The 24045-nt window shown below is 47.3% G+C and overlaps 1 protein-coding gene and 1 long non-coding RNA gene across 2 annotated transcripts; one reads left to right on the top strand and one right to left on the bottom strand.

Moving 5' to 3' along the window:
• The first annotated feature begins 1089 nt into the window (after nucleotides 1-1089).
• On the top strand, nucleotides 1090-23424 carry LOC120393427 (membrane-spanning 4-domains subfamily A member 8-like). Its single transcript, XM_039517970.1, has 6 exons — nucleotides 1090-1359; nucleotides 14201-14320; nucleotides 16095-16151; nucleotides 18571-18681; nucleotides 20101-20214; nucleotides 23141-23424. The coding sequence occupies exons 1-6, from the start codon at nucleotides 1090-1092 to the stop codon at nucleotides 23231-23233; spliced, it is 765 nt and encodes a 254-aa protein (XP_039373904.1). The 3' UTR covers nucleotides 23234-23424.
• On the bottom strand, nucleotides 1515-15249 carry LOC120393431. The gene is made up of 3 exons (XR_005592038.1): nucleotides 15086-15249; nucleotides 14587-14657; nucleotides 1515-1644 (listed from the first exon to the last, which is right to left on the bottom strand). It is a non-coding gene; the product is annotated as an uncharacterized LOC120393431 (long non-coding RNA).
• Nucleotides 23425-24045: the final 621 nt, after the last annotated feature.

Here is a 24045-nt window from a genome sequence, read left to right as displayed (position 1 = left end):
GACATAAGCATATGTGCCTCTGCAGCCATCTTTCTGTTAGAGTGTTGGGAGATTGTTATTAACTAGTCTTTGTGTTGTTAACTAGAGCCAGGTGACAAACTCAATTTTTTTCTGCAGAAAAATTCAATTTTCACTGGAAATCTGAATACAAAAATATTTTGATTTGGAAATGCTGAAATGCGGGAATTCCTGTGCCTCATTGCCCCCCTTTCCCTCTGTAGGCCAGGTATTCTAATCAGACAACATCTTCTATGGCGCATCATGGTCCTGCCTCTTGGAAATGGAGGCAGTGCATCATGGGAGTCCCTGGGCATGGTGCATGATGGGAGATGTAGTCCAGTCAAGGATCTCAGCCTGCAGAGGAGTAATGTGATATGTGGCAATTGAGCTACATTTCCCATGAGGCACCACAGCAGCATAGCTGAATTGCAATATTTCTGGTTTAGGGCTTTCAGTTTTATGACAAAAACTTGATACGTCCTCTGAAAAAAAGACCCTTTCCACAGACACACAAATATCTTCCATTAAAAAACAGTTTTAATGGAAAATTTTTCTCCATGTCTTTTGTAAATGCTTTCAGGTTTGATCCCATGCTTTTGAAGTTAACGGGAATGTTTCCTTCACTTCAATGAGAGCAGGAACAGGGCCTTTGTGCCAAAGGACCTGGGTAAATTTCACCCTCTATCAACCCTAGAATAATCAATTACACAGCCTTGGAAAATTCCATCCCAAAAACTGAAAGATCCAGAAAGTTAAAAGCATCTGGAAGAGGAGGGGTAGAATGGAGACACTTGAGCTCCTTGGTTGAGATTTTAAAAGCCAACAAGATGGTTTTGCCACACAAACCCTTTTGATATTCAGGGTAGTTGTGTTGCTGAATCCTTCAGTCAGCTTTTGAAATTTCAACTGTTATCTTTGGGTGTTGCTAGTGCTCCAAAGGACAAACTCATGGTAGGGACTCAAAGGGGCTTGAGCAAGAGGTAATGAAGATTCCTACTCAGCATGGCCCATGACCTAATTTTGGGGCCAGTGTTATTACATATGGTTTAATCTGGGCCAATCACTCTTTTCTGCAGCATCTTTGCCATCATGGCAGCACCAGGAAGCACGGCCAATGGGGTGCTTGTGTTCATACCCCCAAACAGCGCTGGCATCATCCACCAAGGCCAGGGGGTCTCTGGTGCCATTTCCCAGACTCCTGAGATGGTGCAATGTGGGCCCCAGCAGTTCAGGGTCATGAACCCTGCAAACCAACCTCTTGGGACAGTGTACCCCGGGAGTCCTGCTGAACAGGTCGCGCAGCTGAGGCAAATGGGGATGATGGAGAGATTCCTCAAATCACAGTCTAAGACCATGGGGGTAAGTGTGATTTTTGCTCTCAGTCCATAAGAATGAGTCATTTCAATGCAGAAGGGCCTACACAGGTGGATGAAGGCCTGAGCATGAGCAAACTCCAGAGTCCACCCTTTTCTTATTTACTTTAATCAACAGCTTTATGGGAAGGATGCTAAGAAGCTGGTACCATCAAGTGACTTGGAATCTCTGGGACCCAGGGTAGATCTGACCTCTTCTTGAGACCTCATTGCTTTGTCGGGGAAGGGAAGGAGAAGAATACACCCAGGGTTCCAGGGGCAGTGAATCCTCCTAGGTGCCCAAACAGGGAGAAATGAGGATTAATTGAGCAAAGGAGAAACAGGGAGGTAAAGAATTATAAATCAGCTGTTACAGTAACTAAATGAATGAAAATGCCCCAAGGTGGCTGGGGCCATCTCAGGGATGAAGGGACTGCAATTCAGGTGGTGTAATCACAATGGCCATGGATCTAGTCTGAGAAGGAGCAGTTCAAACCTAGGGTCCCTCTCCTAGGCCTGGTCTACGCTATGTGTTTAAACCGAATTTAGCAGCGTTAAACCAAATTAACCCTGCACCCATCCACACAACAAAGCCCTTTATATTGATATAAAGGGCTCTTTAAACCGATTTCTGTACTCCTCCCCGATGAGGGGACTAGCGCTGAAATTGGTATTGCCATGTTGGATTAGGGTTAGTGTGGCCGCAGTTCGACGTTATTGGCCTCTGGGCGGTATCCCACAGTGCACCATTGTGACCGCTCTGGAAAGCAATCTGAACTCGGATGCCAGGGGCGGCTCTAGACATTTCGCCGCCCCAAGCAGGGCAGCATGCCGCGGGAGGCGCTCTGCCGGTCGCTGGTCCCGCAGCTCCGGTAGACCTCCCGCAGGTGTGCCTGCGGAGGGTCCGCTGGTCCCGCGGCTCCACCGAAGCCACGCAGGACCAGCGGACCCTCCACAGGCATGTCTGTGGAAGGTCCACCGGAGCCGCTTGCCGCCCTCCCGGCGACTGGCAGAGTGCCCCCCCGCAGCATGCCGTCCCGAGCACGCGCTTGGCGTGCTGGGATCTGGAGCCGCCCCTGTCGGATGCACTGGCCAGGTAGACAGGAAAAGCCCCGCAAACTTTTGAATTTCATTTCCTGTTTGCCCAGCGTAGAGCTCTGATCAGCACGGGTGGTGATGCAGTCCCAAATCCAAAAAGAGCTCCAGCATGGACCGTATGGGAGATACTGGATCTGTTCACTGTATGGGGAGACAAATCTGTTCTATCAGAGCTCTGTTCCAGAAGACGAAATGACAAAGCATTTGAAAAAATCTCCAGGCTATGATAGACAGAGGCCACAGCAGGGACTCAGCACAGTGCTGTGTGACAAGCATAATGGAAAGCCAAAGAATCAAATGGACATTCATGGAGGGAGGGAGGGGGTACTGAGGACTCCAGCTATCCCACAGTCCCCACAGTCTCCAAAAAGCATTTGCATTCTTGGCTGAGCTCCCAATGCCTGAAGGGTCAAAAACATTTTCCCAGGTGTTTCAGGGTGTATGTCGTCAATTTACACCCTTCCCCCCACCAAAAGAAAAGAGAAAAAATCGTTTCTCACCTTTTTTCAATGTCACCCTATGTCTACTGCCTGCTGCTGGTAGACGGGGTGCTGCAGCGCTGAACGCCAGCATCCCCTTCCCGGTGGCAGATTGGGCAAAATGACTGGTAGCCATCGTCATCATCAGCCCGTGAGTGCTCCTGGCTGGCCTCAGTGAGGTCAGCTGAGGGCGCCTGGGTAAAAATGGGAATGACTCCTGGTCATTCCCTGCAGATGGTACAAAAGGCTTGGTAACCGTCCTCATCATAGCAGCTGGAGGCTGAGCTCTATCAGCCCCCCCACCTTTCACGTCTAAAGAAGATTCTGTACTCCCTGGACTATCATAGCAGTGGGAGGCTGCACTCCTCTCCCCCTCACCCTTTAATGTCCTGCCTGGACTATCATAGCAGCTGAAAGCTGCCTCCCCCTCATTTTATCTCACTAAAAACTCAGTGTTTTTTATTCCTGCATTCTTTATTACTTCATCACACAAATGGGAGGACACTACCACAGTAGCCCAGGAGGGTTGGGGGAGGAGGGAAGCAATGGGTGGGGTTGTTGCAGGGGCACCCCCTAGAATGGCATACAGCTCATAATTTCTGCGGGATCTCTGGGGCTCTGACCCAGAGCAGCTGTGCTCTCTGGTTCTCTAGTACACTTGCCCCATATTCTAGGCAGGACTGACTCTATTTTTAGACAAAACATAAAGAAGGGAATGACCTGGGGAGTCATTCCCATTTTTGTCCATGCGCCCCCAGCCGACCTCAGGACGGCCAGCCAGGAGCACCCATGACAGCAGCAGACGGTACAAAAGGATTGATAACCGTCATCACCAATTTCCAATTGCAAACGGTGCAAAATGACTGATAACCATCATCTCATCGCCAATTTACAATGGCAGATGGTGCAATAGGGATGATAAACATCTCTGCTACCTTGCAAAGGCAAATGAATGCTGCTGTGTAGTACTGCAGTACCGCGTCTGTCAGCAGCATCCAGTACACATACGGTGACAGTGACAAAAGGCAAAACAGGCTCCATGGTTGCCATGCTATGGCGTCTGCCAGGGCAATCCAGGGAAAAAGGGTGCGAAATGATTGTCTGCCGTTGCTTTCATGGAGGAAGGATTGAGTGACGACATTTACCCAGAATCACCCGCGACACTGTTTTTGCCCCATCATGCATTGTGATCTCAACCCAGAATTCCAATGGGCGGGGGAGACTGCGGGAACTATGGGATAGCTACGGGATAGATACCCACAGTGCAATGCTCCGGAAATCGACGCTAGCCTCAGTACATGGATGCACACTGCTGAATTAATGTGCTTAGTGTGACCACGTGCACTCGACTTTATACAATCTGTTTCTAAAAACCAGTTTCTGTAAAATCAGAATAATCCCGTAGTGTAGACATACCCCTAGTTACTGCAGTGCAGTACTGATTCCCTTCAGCCTTGAACTACTAATGAAAACAACCAATGTGAAACTTCTATCCATCAGTCTTGAGAGGGATAAGCCAATGGGTCTTCATTTATTTACAATTATGTATATAAATAGGCATAAGAGTAAACAGATTAATAGATTTTAAGGCCTGTAGGGACCACTGGGATCATTTAGCTTGACCTCCTGTGCAGGGGCGGATCTATGAATTCCACCGCCCCAAGCAGGGCGGCGCGCTGCGCTGCTCGCGCTGCCGGGCGCTGGTCCCGCGCCTACGGTGGAGCTTCGGCAATCATGCCTGCGGGAGGTCCACACGAGCCGCGGGACCAGCACACCCGCCGCATTTATGCATGCGGGAGGTCCGGTCGTCCCGCGGCTCCGTTGGACCTCCCGCAGGCATGACTGCGGAAGGTCCGCCGGACCCGCCTGCCGCCCTCCCGTTAAAATGCCGCCCCACGCGCGCGCTTGGCGCGCTGGGGTCTGGAGCCGGCCCTGCTCCTGTGTATCACACACCAAGAACTTCCCTGTATTAATTCCCATTTGAATTCAAGCATATCTTTTAGAAATGTCCAGTGATGGAGAATCCACCACAACACTTGGTAAGTTGTTCCAATGGTTAATTACATTCACTTTTAAACATTTGCACCTTATTTCCAGTCCAAATTTGTTTAGCTTCAACCGCCAACGATTGGATTTGCTAGACCTTTGTGTGCTAGATTGAAGATCCTGTTACTAAATTTTATTTTCCCACAGAGGTACTTTTAAATTGTAACCAAGGGTATGTCCACACAGTGAAATTAGGTCGATTTTATAGAAGTCAGTTTTTTTAGAAATTGATTTTATACAATCGATTATGTGTCCCCCCACTAAGTGCATTAAGTTGGCAGAGTGTGTCCACAGTACCAAGGCTGGTGTTGACTTTCGGAGCATTGCACTGTGGGTAGCTATCCCACAGTTTCGCAGTCTCTGCTGCCCATTGGAATTCTGAGTTGAGCTTCCAATGCCTGATGGGGCAAAAACATTGTCGTAGGTGGTTTAGGGTACATGTCATCAGGCCCCCCTCCCTCCCTCCCTCCATCCCTCCCTCCATGAAAGCAATGGCAAACAATCATTTCTCACCTTTTTTCCTGGGTTACCCACGCAGACGACATACCACAGCAAGCATGGACCCCACTCAGCTCACTGTCACCATACGTCTCCTGGGTGCTGCTGGCAGATTGTACTTCATTGCTACACAGCAGCAACTCCTTGCCTTCGCAGCAGCAGACGGTGCAATATGACTGCTAGCCGTTGTCTCCTGGGTGCTCCTGGCCAACCTCGGTGAGGACAGTTACCCCTTGCTCCCATGGCTCATGAAGCCTGGACAGTAGTAAGGAACAGTCCAACTATAGGCTGAGCAAGTGCAGAATGGTGGTAGACTGTGCCTTTGGACATTTAAAATCTTTCTGGCGCTGTTTGCTGACTAGGCTGTTTGTGATTAGAAGAGCACAGCAAGGCACGCTGTGCATCACAGAGACTTTGAAAACCAGTTTCATGACTGGCTAGGCTTCAGTGTGACAGTTGTATGTGTTTCTCCTTGATGCAAACCTGCCCCCTTTGTTGATTTTAACTCCCTGTAAACCAACTCTGTAAGCCATGTCATCAGATGCCCCTCCCTCCATGATAGCAATGGCAGACAATCGTTTCGCGCCTTTTTTCCGTGCAGACGCCATACCATAGCAAGCGTGCAGCCTGCTCAGCTCAGCCGCCACTGTTGTGTCCTGGCTGCTGCTGGCAGCAGACGGTGCAGTAGGACTGCAAACTGTCGTCATCGAACGACCGTTTCCACTGCCACTCTGTTCTCCTCTCCAAATTAGAGGACTGGGCCAAAAGAAACCTGATGAGGTTCAACAAGGACAAGTGCAGAGTCCTGCACTTAGGACAGAAGAATCCCATGCACTGTTACAGACTAGGGACCGAATGGCTAGGAAGCAGTTCTGCAGAAAAGGACCTAGGGGTTACAGTGGACAAGAAGCTGGTTATGAGTCAACAGTGTGCCCTTGTTGCCAAGAAGGCTAATGGCATTTTTGGCTGTATAAGTAGGGGCATTGCCAGCAGATCGAGGGACGTGATCATTCCTCTCTATTTGACATCGGTGAGGCCTCATCTGGAGTACTGTGTCCAGTTTTGGGCCCCACCCTACAAGAAGGATGTGGAAAAATTGGAAAGAGTCCAGCGGAGGGCAACAAAAATGATTTGGGGGCTGGAGCACATGACTTATGAGGAGCGGCTGAGGGAACTGGGATTGTTTAGTCTGCAGAAGAGAAGAATGAGAGGGGATTTGATAGCTGCTTTCAACTACCTGAAAGGGGATTCCAAAGAGGATGGATCTAGACTGTTCTCAGTGGTACCTGATGACAGAACAAGGAGTAATGGTCTCAAGTTGCAGTGTGGGAGGTTTAGGTTGGATATTAGGAAAACCTTTTTCACTAGGAGGCTGGTGAAGCACTGGAATGGGTTACCTAGGGAAGTGATGGAAGTGAGGTCGGGGGTTGGACTGGATGACCTCCTGAGGTCCCTTCCAACCCTGAGATTCTATGATTCCTTCCTTAGAGGTTTTTAAGGTCACGCTTGACAAAGCCCTGGCTGGGATGATTTAGTTGGGTTTGGTCCTGCTTTGAGCAGGGGGTTGGACTAGATGACCTCCTGAGGTCCCTTCCAACCCTGATATTCTATGATTCTATGATTCCTGCTCTGGCAGCAGACAGTGCAGTAGGGCTGCAAACCATCGTCATCGAATGACCGCTTCCGCTGCCATTCTGCTCTCCTGCTGTCCTGCAGACACCATACTACTGGAAGCATGGAGCCTGCTCAGATCACCGCGGCAGTTATGAGCACTGTAAACACCACGCACATTATCCTGCAGTATATGCAGCACCAGAAACTTCAAAAGCAGGCGAGGAGGCGATGGCAGCATAGTGACAAGAGTGATGAGGACATGGACATAGACTTCATTCAAAGCATGGGCCTTGGCATTTTGGACATCATGGTGGTAATTGGGCAGTGTGACAAAGTTCCTCCTCTACCTTGGTGGGTCCTGCGCTTATTGGCAGATTTGCTCACCTCAGTGATCTTCCCCACAGTCTGGGTCAACTCCTCCTGTGTCTAATCAGGAGTTGGGAGGTTTGGGGGGAATCCGGGCCTGCCCTCTACTCCGGGTTCCAGCCCAGGGCCCTTGTGGATTGCAGCTGTCTATAGTGCCTCCTGTAACAGCTGCATGACGGCTACAACACCCTGGGCTACTTCCCCATGGCCTCCTCCAACACCTTCTTTATGCTCACCACAGGTCCTTCCTCCTGGTGTCTGATAATGCTTGTACTCCTTAGTTCTCCAGCAGCACAGCACACCCTCTCACTCTCAGCTCCTTGCGCCTATTGCTCCCAGCTCCTCACACGCACTTCCTCTCCTCTGGCTTCCCTCCGCCTGACTGGAGTGAGCTCCTTTTTAAACCCAGGAGCCCTGATTAGCCGGCCTTGATTGGCTGCAGGTGTTCTAATCAGCCTGTTTGCCTTAATTGGTTCTAGCAGGTTCCTGTTTACTCTAGTGCAGCCCCTGCTCTGGTCACTCAGGGAACAGAAAACTACTCATCCAGTGACCAGTATATTTGCCCTCTACCAGACTCCTGTACCCCACTGGTTTGGGTCTGTCACAGAAGGTTCATGCCATGGAACGCCAATTCTGGGCTCGGAAAACAAGCAGAGACTGGTGGGACCGCATAGTGTTGCAGGTCTAGGAGGAGTCCCTGTGGCTGCGAAACTTTCGCATGCGTAAGGGCACTTTCATGGAACTTTGTGACTTGCTTTCCCCTGCCCTGAAGTGCAAGAATACCAAGATGAGAGCAGCTCTCACAGTTCACAAGTGAGTGGTGATAGCCCTCTGGAAGCTTGCAACGCCAGACAGCTACTGGTCAGTCGGGAATCAATTTGGAGTGGGCAAATCTACTGTGGGTGCTGCTGTGATCCAAGTTACCAACGCAATCACTGAGCTGCTGCTATCAAGGGTAGTGACTCTGGGAAATGTGCAGGTCATAGTGGATGGCTTTGCTGCAATGGGATTCCCTAACTGGTGGGGCGATAGACAGAACGCATATCCCTATCTTGGGACCAGGGCACCAAGGAAGCCAGTACATACACCGAAAGGGGTACTTTTCAATGGTGCTGCAAGCACTGGTGGATCACAAGGGACATTTCGCCAACATCAATGTGGGATGGCTGGGAAAGGTATCTTTAGGAACTCTGGTCTATGTGAACGTCTGCACCAAGGGACTTACTTTCCAGACCAGAAAATAACCGTTGGGGATGTTGAAATGCTATAATTATCCTTCGGGACCCAGCCTAACCCTTAATGCCATGGCTCATGAAGCCCTACACAGGCACCCTAGACAGTAGTCGGGAGCTGTTCAACTATAGGCTGAGCAAGTACAGAATGGTAGTAGAATGTGCATTTGGACGTTTAAAAGCACGCTGGCACAGTTTACTGACTCGGTTAGACCTCAACAAAATCAGTATTCCCATCGTTATTACTGCTTGCTGTGTGCGCCACAATATCTGTGAGAGTAAGGAGGAGAAATTTATGGAGGGGTGGGAGGTTGAGGCAAATCGCCTGGCTGCTGATTACGCACAGCCAGACACCAGGGCGGTTAGAAGAGCACATCAGAAAAGCTTTGAAACCCAGTTTCATGACAGGCCAGGCTACGGTGTGAAAGTTCTGATGGTTTCTCCTTGATGAAAACCTGCCCCCTTAGTTCACTCTACTTCCCTGTAAGTCAACCGCCCTCCCCTCCCCTCCCTGCCCTTTGATCACTGCTTGCAGAGGCAATAAAATCATTGTTGTTTCAAATTCATGCATTCCGGGTGGGGTGGGGGAGGAGGGGAGGAGGGAAGGACAAGGCCACACTGCACTTCAAAACTTATTGAATGCCAGATTTCTGTTGCTTGGGCAGTCCTCTGGGGTGGAGAGGCCCCCTCACCGTGTTCTTGGGTGTCTGGGTGAGGAGGCTTTGGAACTTGAGGAGGAGGGCAGTTGGTTACATAGGGGCTGCAGCAGTGGTCTGTGCTCCTGCTGCCTTTCCTGCACCTCAACAATACGCTGGAGAATATCAGTTTGATCCTCCAGTAGCCTCAGCATTGCATCCTGCTTCCTCTCATCACGCTGACGCCACCTATCATCTTGCTTCCACCACCTGTCCTCATGTTCATTTTGTGCTTTCCTGCACTCTGACAGTGTCTGCCTCCACGCATTCTGCTGGGCTCTTTCAATGTGGGAGGACAACATGAGCTCAGAGAACATTTCATCGCGAGTGCATTTTTTTCGCCTTCTAATCTTCGCTAGCCTCTGGGATGGAGATGATACGGGGAGCGTTGAAACATTTGCAGCTGTGGGAGGAAAAAAGGGAGAGTGGTATTTAAAAAGACACATTTTAGAGAACAATGAATAGATTCTTTCCCGGTGAACCAAGCCGTTAACATTACATAGCACGTGTGCTTTCTTTTCAAGGTTGCATTTTGCCTCTTCTATTGAGGGCCTGCCAGTTTGGTGTGAGAGATCACACATGCAGGGCCGGCGGGCAACAGAATTCGGCTTGCAGGCAGACATGTTAGGCCACAGTCTTTTGGCTTCTTTAATCTTCATAACGTGGAAATGCTTTCAAACAGCAGCGTCCTCATTTCCCATTCCAAGTACCCGTTGGGTTGGCCATTTAAAAGGAGGGGTTGTGGTTTTCGAGTTAACGTGCAGCACAAACCCAGCTAAATCCCTCCCCCACCCAATTCTCTGGGATGATCGCTTCACCCCTCCCCCCATTGCATGGCTAACATCGGGGATGATTTCTGTTCAGCCACAGGCAAACAGCCCAGCAGGAACGGACGCCTCTGAATGTCCCCTTAATAAAATTCCCCTATTTCAACCAGGTGACCATGAATGATACCACTGTTCTGAGGATAACACAGAGAGATAAAGTGGATTTCCACCCATCCCCATACACGTTAACAGACTTTTCCAGTAGCTGTACTGGCCGCAAATGCATCCCAAGTCTTCAGGGCAAATTAATCATTAAACACACTTGCTTTTAAACCATGTATTATATTTACAAAGCTACACTCACCAGAGGTCCCTTTCCTGCCTTCAAGGTCCTGGAGCCCGCTTTGAGTGAGCTGGGAGGGTACTGACTCCAGGGTGATAAACAGTTCCTGGCTGTCGGGGAAAATGGTTTCTCTGCTTGCTTGCTGTGCGCTATCTTCAACTTCCTCCTCATCAGCAATTTCCTCGTCCCCAAAATCCACATCCCTGTTGCTTGAGAATCCATTAACAGAGTCCATGCAAAGGGCTGGGGTACTTGTAGGGGCACCCCCTAGAATGGCATGCAGCTCATCATATGTCAGTATATCTGGGGATCTGACACAGAGCAGCCGTTTGCCTCTCTGGTTCTTTGGTAGGCTTGACTGAGCTCCTTAAGTTTCACGTGGCACCACTGTGGGTCCCTGTTATAGCCTCTGTCCTTCATGCCCTTGGAGATTTTTTCAAATATTTTGGATTTTGTCTTTTGGAACCGAGTTCTGATAGCATGGATTCATCTCCCCATACAGCTCCAGTACCTCCCGTTCAGTCCATGCTGGAGCTCTTTTGTGATTCCGGGACTTCATGGTCACCTGTGCTGATGAGCTCTGCATGGTCACCGTTCTGATCAGCTTGCCACGCTGGCCAAACAGAAAATGAAATTCAAAAGTTCGCAGGGCTTTTCCTGTCTACCTGTCCAGTGCATCTGAGTTGAGAGTCCTGTCCAGAGCGGTCACAATGGAGCACTCTGGGATAGCTCTCGGAGGCCAATACCATCGAATTGCGTCCACACTACCCCAAATTTGACCCCAAGGTCGATTTCAGCGCTAATCCCCTTGTTGGGGAGGAGTACAGAAATTGATTTTAAGAGCCCTTTGAGTCAACAAAAATGGCTTTGTCGTGTGGATGGGTGTAGGGTTAAATTGATCGAACACTGCTAAATTCGACCTAAACTCGTAGGGTAGACCAGGGCTAAGTGAACCCTTAGCCTTTTTTAGTTAAGATCACCAGAGTCCTGAGAACGTGCCAGTTTGGACTATATTGTTGCAAAGTTTGGTCTCCTCTGGCTCAATAGATCTAAAATCTCTGCTGGTGTGTATAGTCACAGCCCCATCCCTGTCAGTGGAGTTTTGTCCCCCAGCAGGGAATTTGTTTGGCGTGGTTACTGGATCAATGAAGTCAGTGTGGTGATCTGTGGGTTTCTTGTACATAGTAGTCTGTAAGTCTCCAGTGTTAAAGCTGATCATCATGTTCAGGAAGTTGATGCTGGTGTGGGAGTGTTCCAGAGAGAGTTTAACAGATAGGTGAAGGTTAATGAAGTTACAGTAGAAATCTATGAAGGTGTTTAAGTCGTCTGTTCAGAGGATGAAAATATCATTGATGTATCTCAATTATATCATTGGTTTTATGGTGCATTTGTTCAGAAATTCTTCTTCAAGGTGGCCCATGAAGAGGCTGGCATATTGGGGAGCCATCCTAATACCCATGGCTGTTACTATATGGTTTGACAAAGTGTTTGTAGTTGAATGTAAAAATATTATAGGTGCGGATGAAATAGATGAGTTTCATGATGTGTTTATGGTAGGTATCTGAGGGTTGTCCATTGTCTTGTAAATATTTAAGGCAGGCAGCTTTGCTGTCATTGTGAAGGATTTTGGTGTACTGAGAGTGTCAAGGATGGCATTCTGAGGTACTTTGTTGATATGGAGGAGTTTGTTGATCGTGGAGGAAACTGGCCCTTTGTGTGGTGAGTAGTTTGAGGATGGTTTCTATGAGTCCCTATATTCCTTCAGTAAGAGTGCTCTGGCCAGGTATGACAGGTCTGCCTGGCTTCCCTTGTTTGTGTATCTCTTGAAGCATGTAGAAGGTCCCTGGGGTGGATATGTAGGGGATGAGTTTATAGAGTTTTTCTCTTAGAGCTATTTGCATAAAGATTTGATTATATCCTTAAATTTCTGGGTAAATTGTGGTGTGGGGTCATCTTTGAGTTCTTTATAGTACGTGATGTTGGAGAGTTGTCAGTTGGCCTCATTAACATAGTCATCATGGTTGAGGATTATGATTTCAACCCATTTGTCATTTGCTCTGATGGTTAGATTTCAGGGACTGTATAGCTGTCCTCTCAGCAGTGGAGAGATTGTGGTATATGTGGTGATTGTTAAGGATTTCAGTCTTTTTTTTTTTTAAGCAATCAGTGTAAGTGAGTGTGGTTTTGTCTGCTCTGTGGTATCCAGTCACATGATTTTTTTCTGATTGTCTATGATGATGTGGTAATTATGAATGGTGTTGTCAATTCTTTGAGGCGAAGATGGTAGAAGAATTCTTCTAGTTCTCTAGCTGGTATCAGGTTCTGTTGTAGGGCAAAAGGTCAGTCCCTTAGACTACAGATAATTCTGCTGCAGTTAAGGATAAGCTTGATGAAATGATGTTCAGCTGTTGGGTACTGGTGACCTAGTTTCTCCTGGAGGTGGTGTTGTGGGTTGTAGAATAGTTGTAGTTGGTTCCACTTTTTGTTTTTGTGTTGGATGCCTGTCATCAGATTTCTTTGATAGTTGTTCTGGATTTCTTGCATGATTTCCAGGTAACTTTCCTGGTCTTTTTCTTCCAGTGTGTGGGAGCATGTGATGATTTCTTGTTTCAGGTGGTTCCTTGTGGAATATATGAGATGCAAAAAGCGGTTCATTATTTTTTATGAAGTCCATCTGCAGAGCTGTTCAGCATATTTGGAATTATATGTAATGGCCAGAGGTTTATGATGATGAGACATCTGGGGATGATATTTTTCTGTCTTGAATTTGCTCAGGAAGTAGCTGTCACTCTTAAGTTTTGCTTCCTTTCTCTTCCTGTTGTGGAGTTTCTACTTCAGACAGCAAAATTCATGATCTTCCATTATTATATGCAGTATTCTTGTAGCTGTGTTGGTCTCAGGATATTAGAGAGACAAAATGAGTTGGATAATATTTTTTATTGGACCAACTTCTGTTGGTGAGAGAGACAAGCTTTCGAGCTTACATAGATTTGATTATCTGATTCATTCTTTGGTAGTGATTCCCATCACAGTTGAGGGGGCCATGGGGAGAGGGGGAGACATTTTTCAATAGGAAATGTAGTTTTGTATTGGGAAAATCTAAACAAAATTTTGTTTTTGTTTAGGACTTCCAAAATCAATGTCTTCAGTTTGTCAAACTGAACTGAAATGTTTCCTTTCAGGTCAGTTGGACATTTAAACTACATCCATATGAGTTGCTACAAAGACTCAAGGAAGTTGTAGCTCATTCTTCCCAGTGGGACTGGCTCCCTGTTCCAAACTACATCCTCCAAGTTGCACTGCGGTCTCCTTTTTTACTGAACCACTATGGTATCTCATGGGAGTCCCATGATTCCACATGTGAGATGTAGTCCAGTTAGGAAGTCTAGCCCATAGAAGAGAATGGGGGCACGAGGCACCCAACTACAATTCCCTTAAGGCAATGCACTGACTCAACTGGACTCAGCTCAGTGTTAACCAAGCCTAAATTAAATATTTCAAGTTAGCTTGACAATCTGAAACGAAATGTTGAAACATTTCCAAACTGAAAGTTTTCAGATTTCAGATTAAAACAACTGTCTAAAGATCAGAATTTCCCACAGGATGGAAATTCCAATTTCCAATCAGCTCTGCTCAGGACACAGTGCTCTGCTCAGGACACAAGGTGGCAAGGTATTGGCTCCTCTTACTACCCCATTGTCTTCCCACAGGCCATCCAGATCCTGATTGGGCTGATGCACATTGGCTTTGGGGGTATCTCTGGAGCTTTCTTTGACCACTACACTCCTATCTCTTTTATAGGAGGATATCCGTTCTGGGGAGGACTTTCTGTGAGTAGAATAAATGGAAGCATTTATGAAATGATGGCATGGCCACATGGATAAATAATCACTGTCTATCATTCATGCTCTACCCATCTATTAGGACTGTAGTGATACACATAAGATAAACAGAGGGCAAGAGGGACACTTCCAGGATTGTAATGCACTTTCTAAACATGAGTGAACTAAGCCTCATAAAATGCTAGTGAGTTAGATATTATTATCCCCATTTTACAGATGAGGAACCTGAGGCATCAAGAGGCTAATGGACTCACCCAGGGTAATGGAGTTGAATTGTGGCAGAGAACCCAGAGCTCCTGATTCCTCCTCCTTTACTTCAAATTTCCTATATGTATCAAGAAACAATGTAGACTGTAGCTATGGGCAGTAAGTAACAGATACCTGGTACCTCAGTACCAGACCTAACCCACAAAGGGAAAGAGGCAGCATGTGGTCAGCTCAGGAACCTGCAGGAGGACAGGGATATGGTAGAACCGTCAGTCCATCTAAAGTGGCACGCCTCTTAGTCTGCTGCTATGTTTGTTGCTGTCACTTGGTAGATCATTGGCCCATCTAATGTGCTGACCCATTTCCTGCCATTGCTCAGCAGATCATTCATCCTGCATCATGCAGTGCCCCAGACCAGGCTTCAAAAAACCTTCCCCGTGTGCCACCTTAGTCCCCCAATAAAACCCACCCACATGCACTTGAAAGACAGGTGCTTTCCACCAACTACCAGCCCTGAGTGCCACTTTCACAACCCCTGCTACCAACCTTGTCTGTGCTACATGCCAAGTATCCTGGCATTTTGACAATCTGCTCACCCTGTTCACCAAAACTGTCTTGTTGGGCTGGTGTTAAGGGCCAAGCTTCTGTGAAGTCCCTGCCTTAGCCCTTTTGCTGGGATGATGTTGGTACTCAAGCATCCGTGAAGTCATTGGCTCAGCACCTTTCCCTACTTGGCTGATGTCAAGGCCCAGGCCTTTGTGAGGTCACTGACTGAGCACCTCTAGCTTACTAGGTTGAGGTCAAGACTCAGGTCCCCATCTCTTACTGAGTCCCCTAGCTGAACTAGCCTTATAAGGGTTTATCTACCCTGAATGGGGCAGTGGGGAAAGAAACTTGGCTGATGAGCAAAAAGAGAAAATCTCCTGCCAGGTTCCAAACCAGGGACCATTCAACTGTCAAGTGAAATTGGTCACTGCTCCACCATAGAAAGCAGAGTGTGGAGGTGACAGTAGGGGTCACTGCAGGTCCAGGACTGAGACATGTTAGCACAGCTGGGAGGCTGGGGAGGACAGCACTGGAACAGAAGAGGGCACTGCAGGTCAGGCTTGAGATGTGGAGATGCTCAGATAACATGGTGATGGGAATACTGTACAATCTCCAAAGGTAGACACATAGGCGGTGGATGGCACAGCTGCCCTGGGTGGAAGTTGGGGTGAGGAACCTGATGACTTTCTGAGCTCTTCTCAGGACCATCCAGTCATTGCTATACTTATGGAGAGAGGAGCAGAACTCAGAAGAAGAGAGGAGGAGGAGAATCTGTGCGGAAGGCTTAAGGAGTGGGTGTCACCTTAACTGAGAGGATTGAATTGAACCTGGATGGCAGTATTATTAGATGGAAAGTGCTCTCTAAGCACTAGGTATAATTATTATGACTGGTCCTGCTGAGGGAAGTGTCATTCTTTGCCCTTGCTTCCATCACATACAGCTTGTCTTGGAGGACAGATATTTCTTGTAAGTGTGAAGCGTGAATGATGGTTTTCTCTTTCCTGGGCAGTTCGTCATTTCTGGATCCCTCTCAGTTGCAGCTGAGAATCATCAAAATACCTGTCCGGTGAGTATCTAGATAATGTTTGTATCTTCTGTAATGTGGGGGAGACTCAGGGCACTATCCAGGAAGAGTGGCTGATGGGAAAGAGCAGAGAGCTTGTTGATCAAGAACATGGAGAACGAATATTGGAGAGGGAGAATGTGGGTGAGGTAATATTGTTCATTGGACCAACTTCTCTTGGAACTTGTGTTGGAGAGGAAAACAGAAGAGACAAATAGGGAGCTGGAGGAGACATGGGGATACTTTAAATCACTCCCTGCTGTCTGCCTCTGTATTCTTAATGGTGCTGAACTGAGAGCCAGTAGAGCTGAGTTGATTTCTCACTCTGCTGGTAACTTTGGGCAAGTCGCTTCACCTCTCTGTGTTTCACTATCCCTCTTGTGTGTTTAGATCTGAAGCGGTTGGGGGCAGTGAAGAGCCAGTCTCAAGCTGTTCTCATAATAAGAGTCAGCTGGGCTTATCTAACTTTCCCAAAGAAGTGCAGGGTTTGAGTTGAGTGTAAACCTTCAGAGCTGGAACTTATATTTTTTTCTATTACATTTTGATTAATTTTTTTCAAAATATATATACAGAAAAAGCAAACTCTATATAAACTTCTCATAATATAGTAACCATTTCCTACCTAATCTTAGCTGTACTTGTAATATTTAATTAAGTATATATATATATATATATATATATATATATATATATATATGTCATGAATGGTTAAAATATAAATCAATTATTTGTATTGCACAATTTACAAACAAACAAAATTTGTTTATAAAAATCCAACTAGTTAAAGCAAAATTATTAAGTTAACCAAAAGAATAGAAGCGAAGTTCAGAGGAGGGGATAGAGATGCAGAGGAAATGAAATGTGAAAAAAGGAGGGGGAAGTAAGGGAGCCATTCAATTTAATAGGATAATTCAGATAGTTCCAGGAGAGCATCTCATATCTCTGAGAATTTTTTGGGGGTATGTCTGTTACAGTACACACGTCTTTCCATGGTGGCCACCAGGGCCAGCTTTAGGCTGATTCAACTGATTCCTCTGAATCGGGCCCTGCGCCTAAGAGGGCCCCGCAGCTGTCCACCCCGACCCCAGCCCCAGCTCACTTCCTTCTCCTCCCCTGAATGCTCTGCCTCCTTCTCCTCCTCCTCCCCTGCTTCCCGCGAATCAGATGTTCACGGGAAGCCTGCAAACAAGCAGGGGCAGGTAAGCTGGGGCAGGGTGGCGTGAGGAGGGCTCCAGGGAGGCGCGGCACGACCCAGTCCGCCCTGGCTGAGTGGCTCTCTCCGGCCTGGCTCCCCGGCCCTGGCCTGACCCCGGCCGAACGCCCCCAGCCCCAGCCCAGTCCTGGCCCTGGCCGAGCAGCTCCGGCCCGGCTCGGCTTGGGCCCCGTGGCGCCAGTCCCGGTCCCGGTCCCGGCTGAGTGGCTCCGGCCTGGCTCAGCTCGGGCCCCGTGGCGCTGGTCCCGGTCCTGGCCGAGTGACTCCAGCCCGGACCCGGAGCCTGCCGAGTGGCTCCAGGCAGCACGGTAAGGGGGCAGGGAGCGGGGAGGGGGTGTTGGAAGAGGGCAGGGGAGTTTGGGAGGTTGTGGGGGTGGGTAGGGGTTGGGGCAGTCAGAGGGCAGGGAACAGGATTGAATGGGGGCAAGGGTCCCAGGGAGGCAGTCAGAAAGGAGCAGGGGTTGGATGAGGCAGTGGGGGGCAGTCAAGGGAAGGGGTTCCAGGGGCAGTCAGGGGACAGAGAGAAGGGGTGGTTGGATGGGTCAGGGATCCTGGGGAGTCATCAGGAAGGAGAGGAGGGGTTGGATGGGGTGGCAGGGGGCAGTCAGGGGACAGGGAAGGGGGATGGATGGGGCAGGGGTCCCTGGGGAGGGCGTCAAGAACTTTAGGTGGGGTTAACATGCATCCGCATACATTACACAATGTACGTAATATATAATTTTGTTATTATTTATATAGTTATGGAAAGTAAATAATACATGGAAGAAATGAAAGGGTTTTTTTTTATGCTTTTTTTTTTTTAGTCATCCCTGCCAGGGCCCCACCAAAAATGTTCAAATAGGGCCCCGCACTTCCTAAAGCAGGCCCTACTGGCCACGCTTACGATATCTATGCTCCAGTCTTCAATTATTGGTCACTCTTTGGATTTCCATGCTTGTAGTACTGGTCGCTTAGCATTTACTAGTGCTCTTCTTAGTCAAAGCTTTTCAGATTTATTCAGCCTCCAGCTAACATCCATTGGGTTTAAAATTACATTTTTGGCTTGTAATACAATTTTATTTGATAAGAAAAACTAACTCTGCAATTAAGTTCTGCCCAAAACATACAACTGTAGGAGCATTCCCAGAACACATAGATGAGCTGGTTCTTATTTTAACTAAACCTGTTCTCTGCCTACACGCAACTTGACCCTCCACATGTGTCTTTCAGGTGAAAGGCAGCCTGGGAATGAACATCACTAGCGCCATCTTCTCAGCCATTGGGATCATTCTCTTGCTAGCGGAGCTGATTATTAATGCAAGTTGCAGCTATTTTGGGTTGGTAAGTGACCAGACTCTGCCATAGAGTCATAGAAGTATAAGGCTGGAAGGGACCTCAAGAGGTTGTCCAGTCCATTGTCTGAGCTGAGGCAGAGTTAAGTCTACCTGGATCATCCCTAACAGCTGTGTTTAAAATACCTTGAATTTTGTGCCTGGAATTGTCCCAAGCCTTTGACCCCAGGGTAGAAAATATCCATGTGTTCAGCTCCAGACTGTCTTATTGATTCTGCTTGATAAAGCCAGTGTCAAAACTCCTGTCAATGTCAAAAATCAGGCAGGGGGACCATATTTTTCTTCTGTTTTGTACAGCACCAAGCACAATGGAGTCCTGGTCCATGACTGGGTTTTCCAGGTAACAAAAATGAGGAGAGAGTAAAAAGACTGGGATTCTCCAGTCTTGGAAAAGAGACAACTAAGGGTGAATATGGTAGAGGTCTATAAAATCATGACTGATGTAGAGAAAGTGAAAGTGTTTATCTCTTCACATAACACAAGGACTAGGATTCCCCCAATGAAATGAATAGGCAGACGGTTTAAAACAAACAAAATGAAGTATTTCTGCACACAACACACAGTCAACCTGTGGAACTAGTTGCCAGGGGATATTGTGAACTGGGTTCAAAAAATAACTAGGTAAGTTCCTGGAGGGTAGGTCTATCAATGGCTATTAGCCAAGATGGTCAGGGACACAATCCCATGATCTGGGTGTCCTGAAACCTCCAACTGCCAGAAGCTGGGACTGGATGGATCACTCAATAAATTATCCTGTTCCATTAATTCCCTCTGAAGCATCTGGCCCTGGCTGCTGTCAGAAGACAGGATATTGGGCTAGATGGACTATTGGTCTGACTGTTCTTATATTCAGGTGCTTTCAACTTAATAATAACTCCTCTTGATTTCAGCAGGAGTAGGATTGGGCCCAAATGTCTGTTTTACCTCACTTTGCATGGATGGGGGCACTGAGGCATGAAGCCACCAATCTAAAGTCACGCACAGGCTAACGGCAGAGCTCAGAACTGAACCCAGTTCTTCTGAGTTGTAGTCCAGTGTTTGAGCCACTAGGCCACACAGCCTCCCCTAGGCTCTGTGAGCCTCCATCTTCACAAACAGATGCATCTCAGGGACACTGATTTCTGTAGGCCCAAAAGAATGCAGAAGTCTATGATCTCCTGACAGTGGTGTGGCTCCAGGCATCACAATTACAGGGGCTGCTGAATAGTTTCAATGAGGAGGAGAATTCTGTGTGCCTGGGAGGAGGGAAGAACTGGGACCAGATTTCTGAATCCCCAGAATTGGACTCCCCACTGCATTCCCTTGGAGGGAAAAGAGGGGGTTTTATGTACCTCACGGCAGCCTTGTGCAATGTGTTAACTCTAGCATCAAAATTAATTAGCATCCTCTGTGGTTTTGTGCGCTTCAGGCTGCCGCGAAGGGGGTTGCAGTCTTGCTGTTCTTGTTCACCATCCTGGAGTTCTCCATCACTGTCTCAACCTCGTACTTTGCATGCCTAGCCATCTGCTATACCCCTAACACTGTGAGTCTTTCAGCTCTCAAATGGGGATGTGTGTCAGATCATGTGTTGAATGGAGGGGAAGATGCCTGCCTTAACAAAGTGCCCACCCTGATGGCAGGAGTATCCCTGGGGAAGGGCCTGAATGTGTCTTCGGGGGGCACTGATGGGGGAAAGTGACAGGTACTGATTTGGGCTGGTTGAAAATTTGGTCAAATAGTTTTCTTGATGGAAAATTGGGGTTTTGACTAAATAAGAATTTTAGCAGAAAGCACATGCTTTCTTCACAAAACATTGCTATTTTGCCAAAACACTGAACACCTTGGTTGAAAACAAACTATTTAGATTCAAAGTGGCACCATGCTTCTTGATGGAAGTTGTAGTTCAGCTGCTGCATGCTCCAATTTTTCTCTGTGGGCCGCATTCTCTAGCTGGATTACATATCCCACAATGCACCATTGCTGGGGCCCTCCTCTCCCCAACAAAGGGAAAATGGTAAATCATGGGAGATATAGTCCTACCAGTGACCATGGCCCTTAGAGGACAATAGAAGTTGAGATGCACCGTCGTTGCACGTTGAATCAAAATATTTTGGTGGTTGACAGATTTTTGTTGACATTTTTGGCAGAGGAAATTGCTTATTTTCTGGCTCTTTTTATCATGATTCTAACCAGGCTGCTGGCACCACGATCCAAGTTAATGATTTTTTTTTTATGGGAGGGGGAAATAATCCCAGTTTTCACTGCCACCACATTGACCTTCATGGTCACTGTTTTAATGTCCATAGGGATTCATTTTATCTCCCTACGCCAGGTGGGGAGGAACACGAAACTGTAACTGGGCCAGAACCTGAGCTGTAATCCCACGCTTTTTTGTGCCCTTGACGGTCACCAGATCTCTCCAGCAAAGAATTCCCGCGGCATGAAATCCCCACCTGGCACAGCCAGCTCTTACTCCCTTGGTGGAGGGCATGTACTGAGGGCACAGTCGGAGTCCTTCGTACTCCAGCAATACCTGCCTGGTGGACAACTCCTTGGGGACAGAGGCACCATATTTCTAAGTTGCTAGGGGGTGCTCAACCTCCGCTCCCCCCCAGGCTCCACCCCCTCTCCACCCCTTCCCCAACCCCCCCCCACTGCCTCTTCCTGCTCTGCCTCTTCCCACCCTGTTCTGCCCCCTCCCCTAAGCATGCCCCTCTCTCCCTCCCTCCCCACCCCAGCACCTCATCCATGCCACTGCACAGCTGATCATGGCAGGCAGGAGGCGCAGGGAGGGAGAGAGAGGAGCTGATCAGAGTGGCTGCCGGCAGGCAGGAAGCACTATGGGGGGAGGGCAAGAAGCTGATTGCGGGGGCTGCCGATGGTGCTGAACACCCACTGTTTTTTTATGTGGGTGCTCCAGGCCTGGGCATCCACGGAGTCAGCGCCTGTGCTTGGGGGTCATCACCAGCCTTGATGTTTTAGAGCAGCTGTTAGGGCTAGCACAGAGCCAACCGTGGAGTCATGATGCTGCAAACTGCTCATGATGCTGCAAATTCCTGTCCCAAAAGCTACAGCTGTGGACACTCCCTACAGGGACAATGTTTCTAGCCAGACAGCAAAATAAATTAATCCAGGCAACAAAAACTCCTTGTTTGGGGTCAACTCACTGCTGTGATTCTGGTGTAGAATCTGACCTTCCCAAAGGCTGGCTGCCTCCCATTCAGCAGTTCTCAGGGCCGTTCCCCTGAGCACCTTTGCATAGCAAAGGAGGTAGCTGAGGTGAGGTTGATCCTTGTTGACCTGGGAGTAGGTAATCTCACACATTGATGTGCTAACATTTTCTCAAACGGTGGTAAAACTGTGTTTTTATGAAGAAGAAAAAAACCTGCTTTTGTCTCAATTTTCCGCAGGCCTTTTTGATTTTTTTCAGCAGCAACTGGAATGCTAGAATATTTTGACAAAGCCAAAAGATTTCAATTTGGAAATGCTGCCATGGTGCCTGATTGGGGGTGTAGTTTGAATGCCTCATGTTGCCATTCTCTTATGTAGGCCAGGCTCCTTGGCCTGACTACAACTCCCATGATGCAAAATTGCCTCCCCTCTTGGTTGTTGTATCCTAGGAGACCCTGGCCATGGTGTGTCATGGGAAATGTAGTCTAGTCTGTGTTCCTGACCCATAGCGAAGAATTGGGAGACCAGGCAACCAAACTGCATCTCCCATAAGCATCTCCAAATTGAAATCTTTCAGATTTCAGGCACTCTTTTTGGATGAAAAATTTAATTTTCCCCAGGAAACTGGATAATTTTCATGCAACATTTCACAGAAAAGTTTGGGGTTTGTTCATTTTTGGTTCTTTTTGTTTTTGGAGGGTTTTTTTGTTTTGTTTTTGAAAATCAGAATTTTGACAAGAAATTTTCAAACTTCCCTAGCAAGGAGCACAGAGGAATGCTCTGTGGCATAGTGAGACCTACCACATTAACTCTTTAAGTGCATCACAGCAAATCTGCTGCAGTCAGGACCCAAGAGAACTTCTAGTTTCTTTATCCAAAATGGCATCACTATATCAAGAGACCAGGGTCATGTTCATGACACCTGAGACCTATGCAACTACACAACGAAAATCCTACCAATAGTGACTAGGGGGTTGATAGTGATGATGGCACAGATTCATCCTTGTAATTCCAGTCACTACAGAAGACTTACACCAGGGATGCATTTGTGCCAGTTATATGAACTTGAGGGATTAGGAAGACGATGGTGGTTGTGCTGAAAAATGTGTTGATGAAAGGGAGTGGAAGGGTGAGGAAGATGATGGGGATGAACATGGAGGACTGAGAAAGGTGATGGTGGTGAAGAATGTGAGGAAGATGATGAAGCAAGAATGGAGGGGTGAGAAAGGGGATGGTTGTCGGGGTGAGAATGAAGACGATGATGTTACCAGTGAAGACTGAACTTTTTTGTTCTGCAGGCCATGTTGTTCAGGCCATATGTTGCCAATGCAAACCTTGGGGTTCCTTCTGCACAAATGGCCTCTCCAGCACCTCCCACCAATGTGGATTAGACCCCAAAGATGAGACTGAGTAATGGGCTTCATAACGAACTCCTATGAGAGATTGCTCCAGCAGTGGCTCCTATTGAAAAGTAAAATCCAATTTAAATGAATTACACAAAATTCTGTATTAATATTCCTAGTAAGGAATCTATTTGTCAAATTTTTTTTACCAGACTCTTTTTTGGCGGGTCTGTGTTGTTACGGACATACTTGCTGACTATTTTGAAATAAATTACCAAAATAATTGTAATTGGCATTAGTATATTGGTGATATTATGACAAATAAAATATATGCAGAATTTTCAAATATTGTGTGCAGAATTTTTATTTTTTTGGTGCAGAATTCCCCCAGGAGTAATATATTGTAGGGAACAATCCTATAGTGGAGTTATGCAAAGCATAGGACAAGATGACTTTGATAGATCTTTTCCAGCTCAAGCGTCAGTGACCTAGAGAAGCTTTCTCCTTATGTTGAGGGCAGAGTTCAGGGGAAATTAACATTTAATTAAGGGTGGGGAATGAAATGTGTCATTACAAAACTTTGATTAAACCAAATCCTGAAATTGATTGTTTTTATGAGTTTATACATTCCCATGTTAACAGGGCACTTGCAGAATAATCCTATGGGGAGAAAGTGGCCTCCACTGGTCATTTGAGGTAGTGCATAGCATCTGGTTACATATGTGTATCAAAGGGTATATAATGTGCAACAACACTCTCAGTAGAAGCCCTGACTTCCTTGTCGCTTTCTGACATTTTCCATTGGGCTGACATATCCTAGATCGGACGTGAATTTCTTTTGGAAAATATGCTAAAATTCT

The sequence above is a fragment of the Mauremys reevesii genome, unplaced genomic scaffold (genome assembly GCF_016161935.1).
Source record: "Mauremys reevesii isolate NIE-2019 unplaced genomic scaffold, ASM1616193v1 Contig2, whole genome shotgun sequence".
Taxonomy (NCBI): domain Eukaryota; kingdom Metazoa; phylum Chordata; order Testudines; family Geoemydidae; genus Mauremys; species Mauremys reevesii.
The sequence above is the reverse complement of the archived record's forward strand: the minus strand, read 5'-3'. Positions and strand labels throughout refer to the sequence as shown.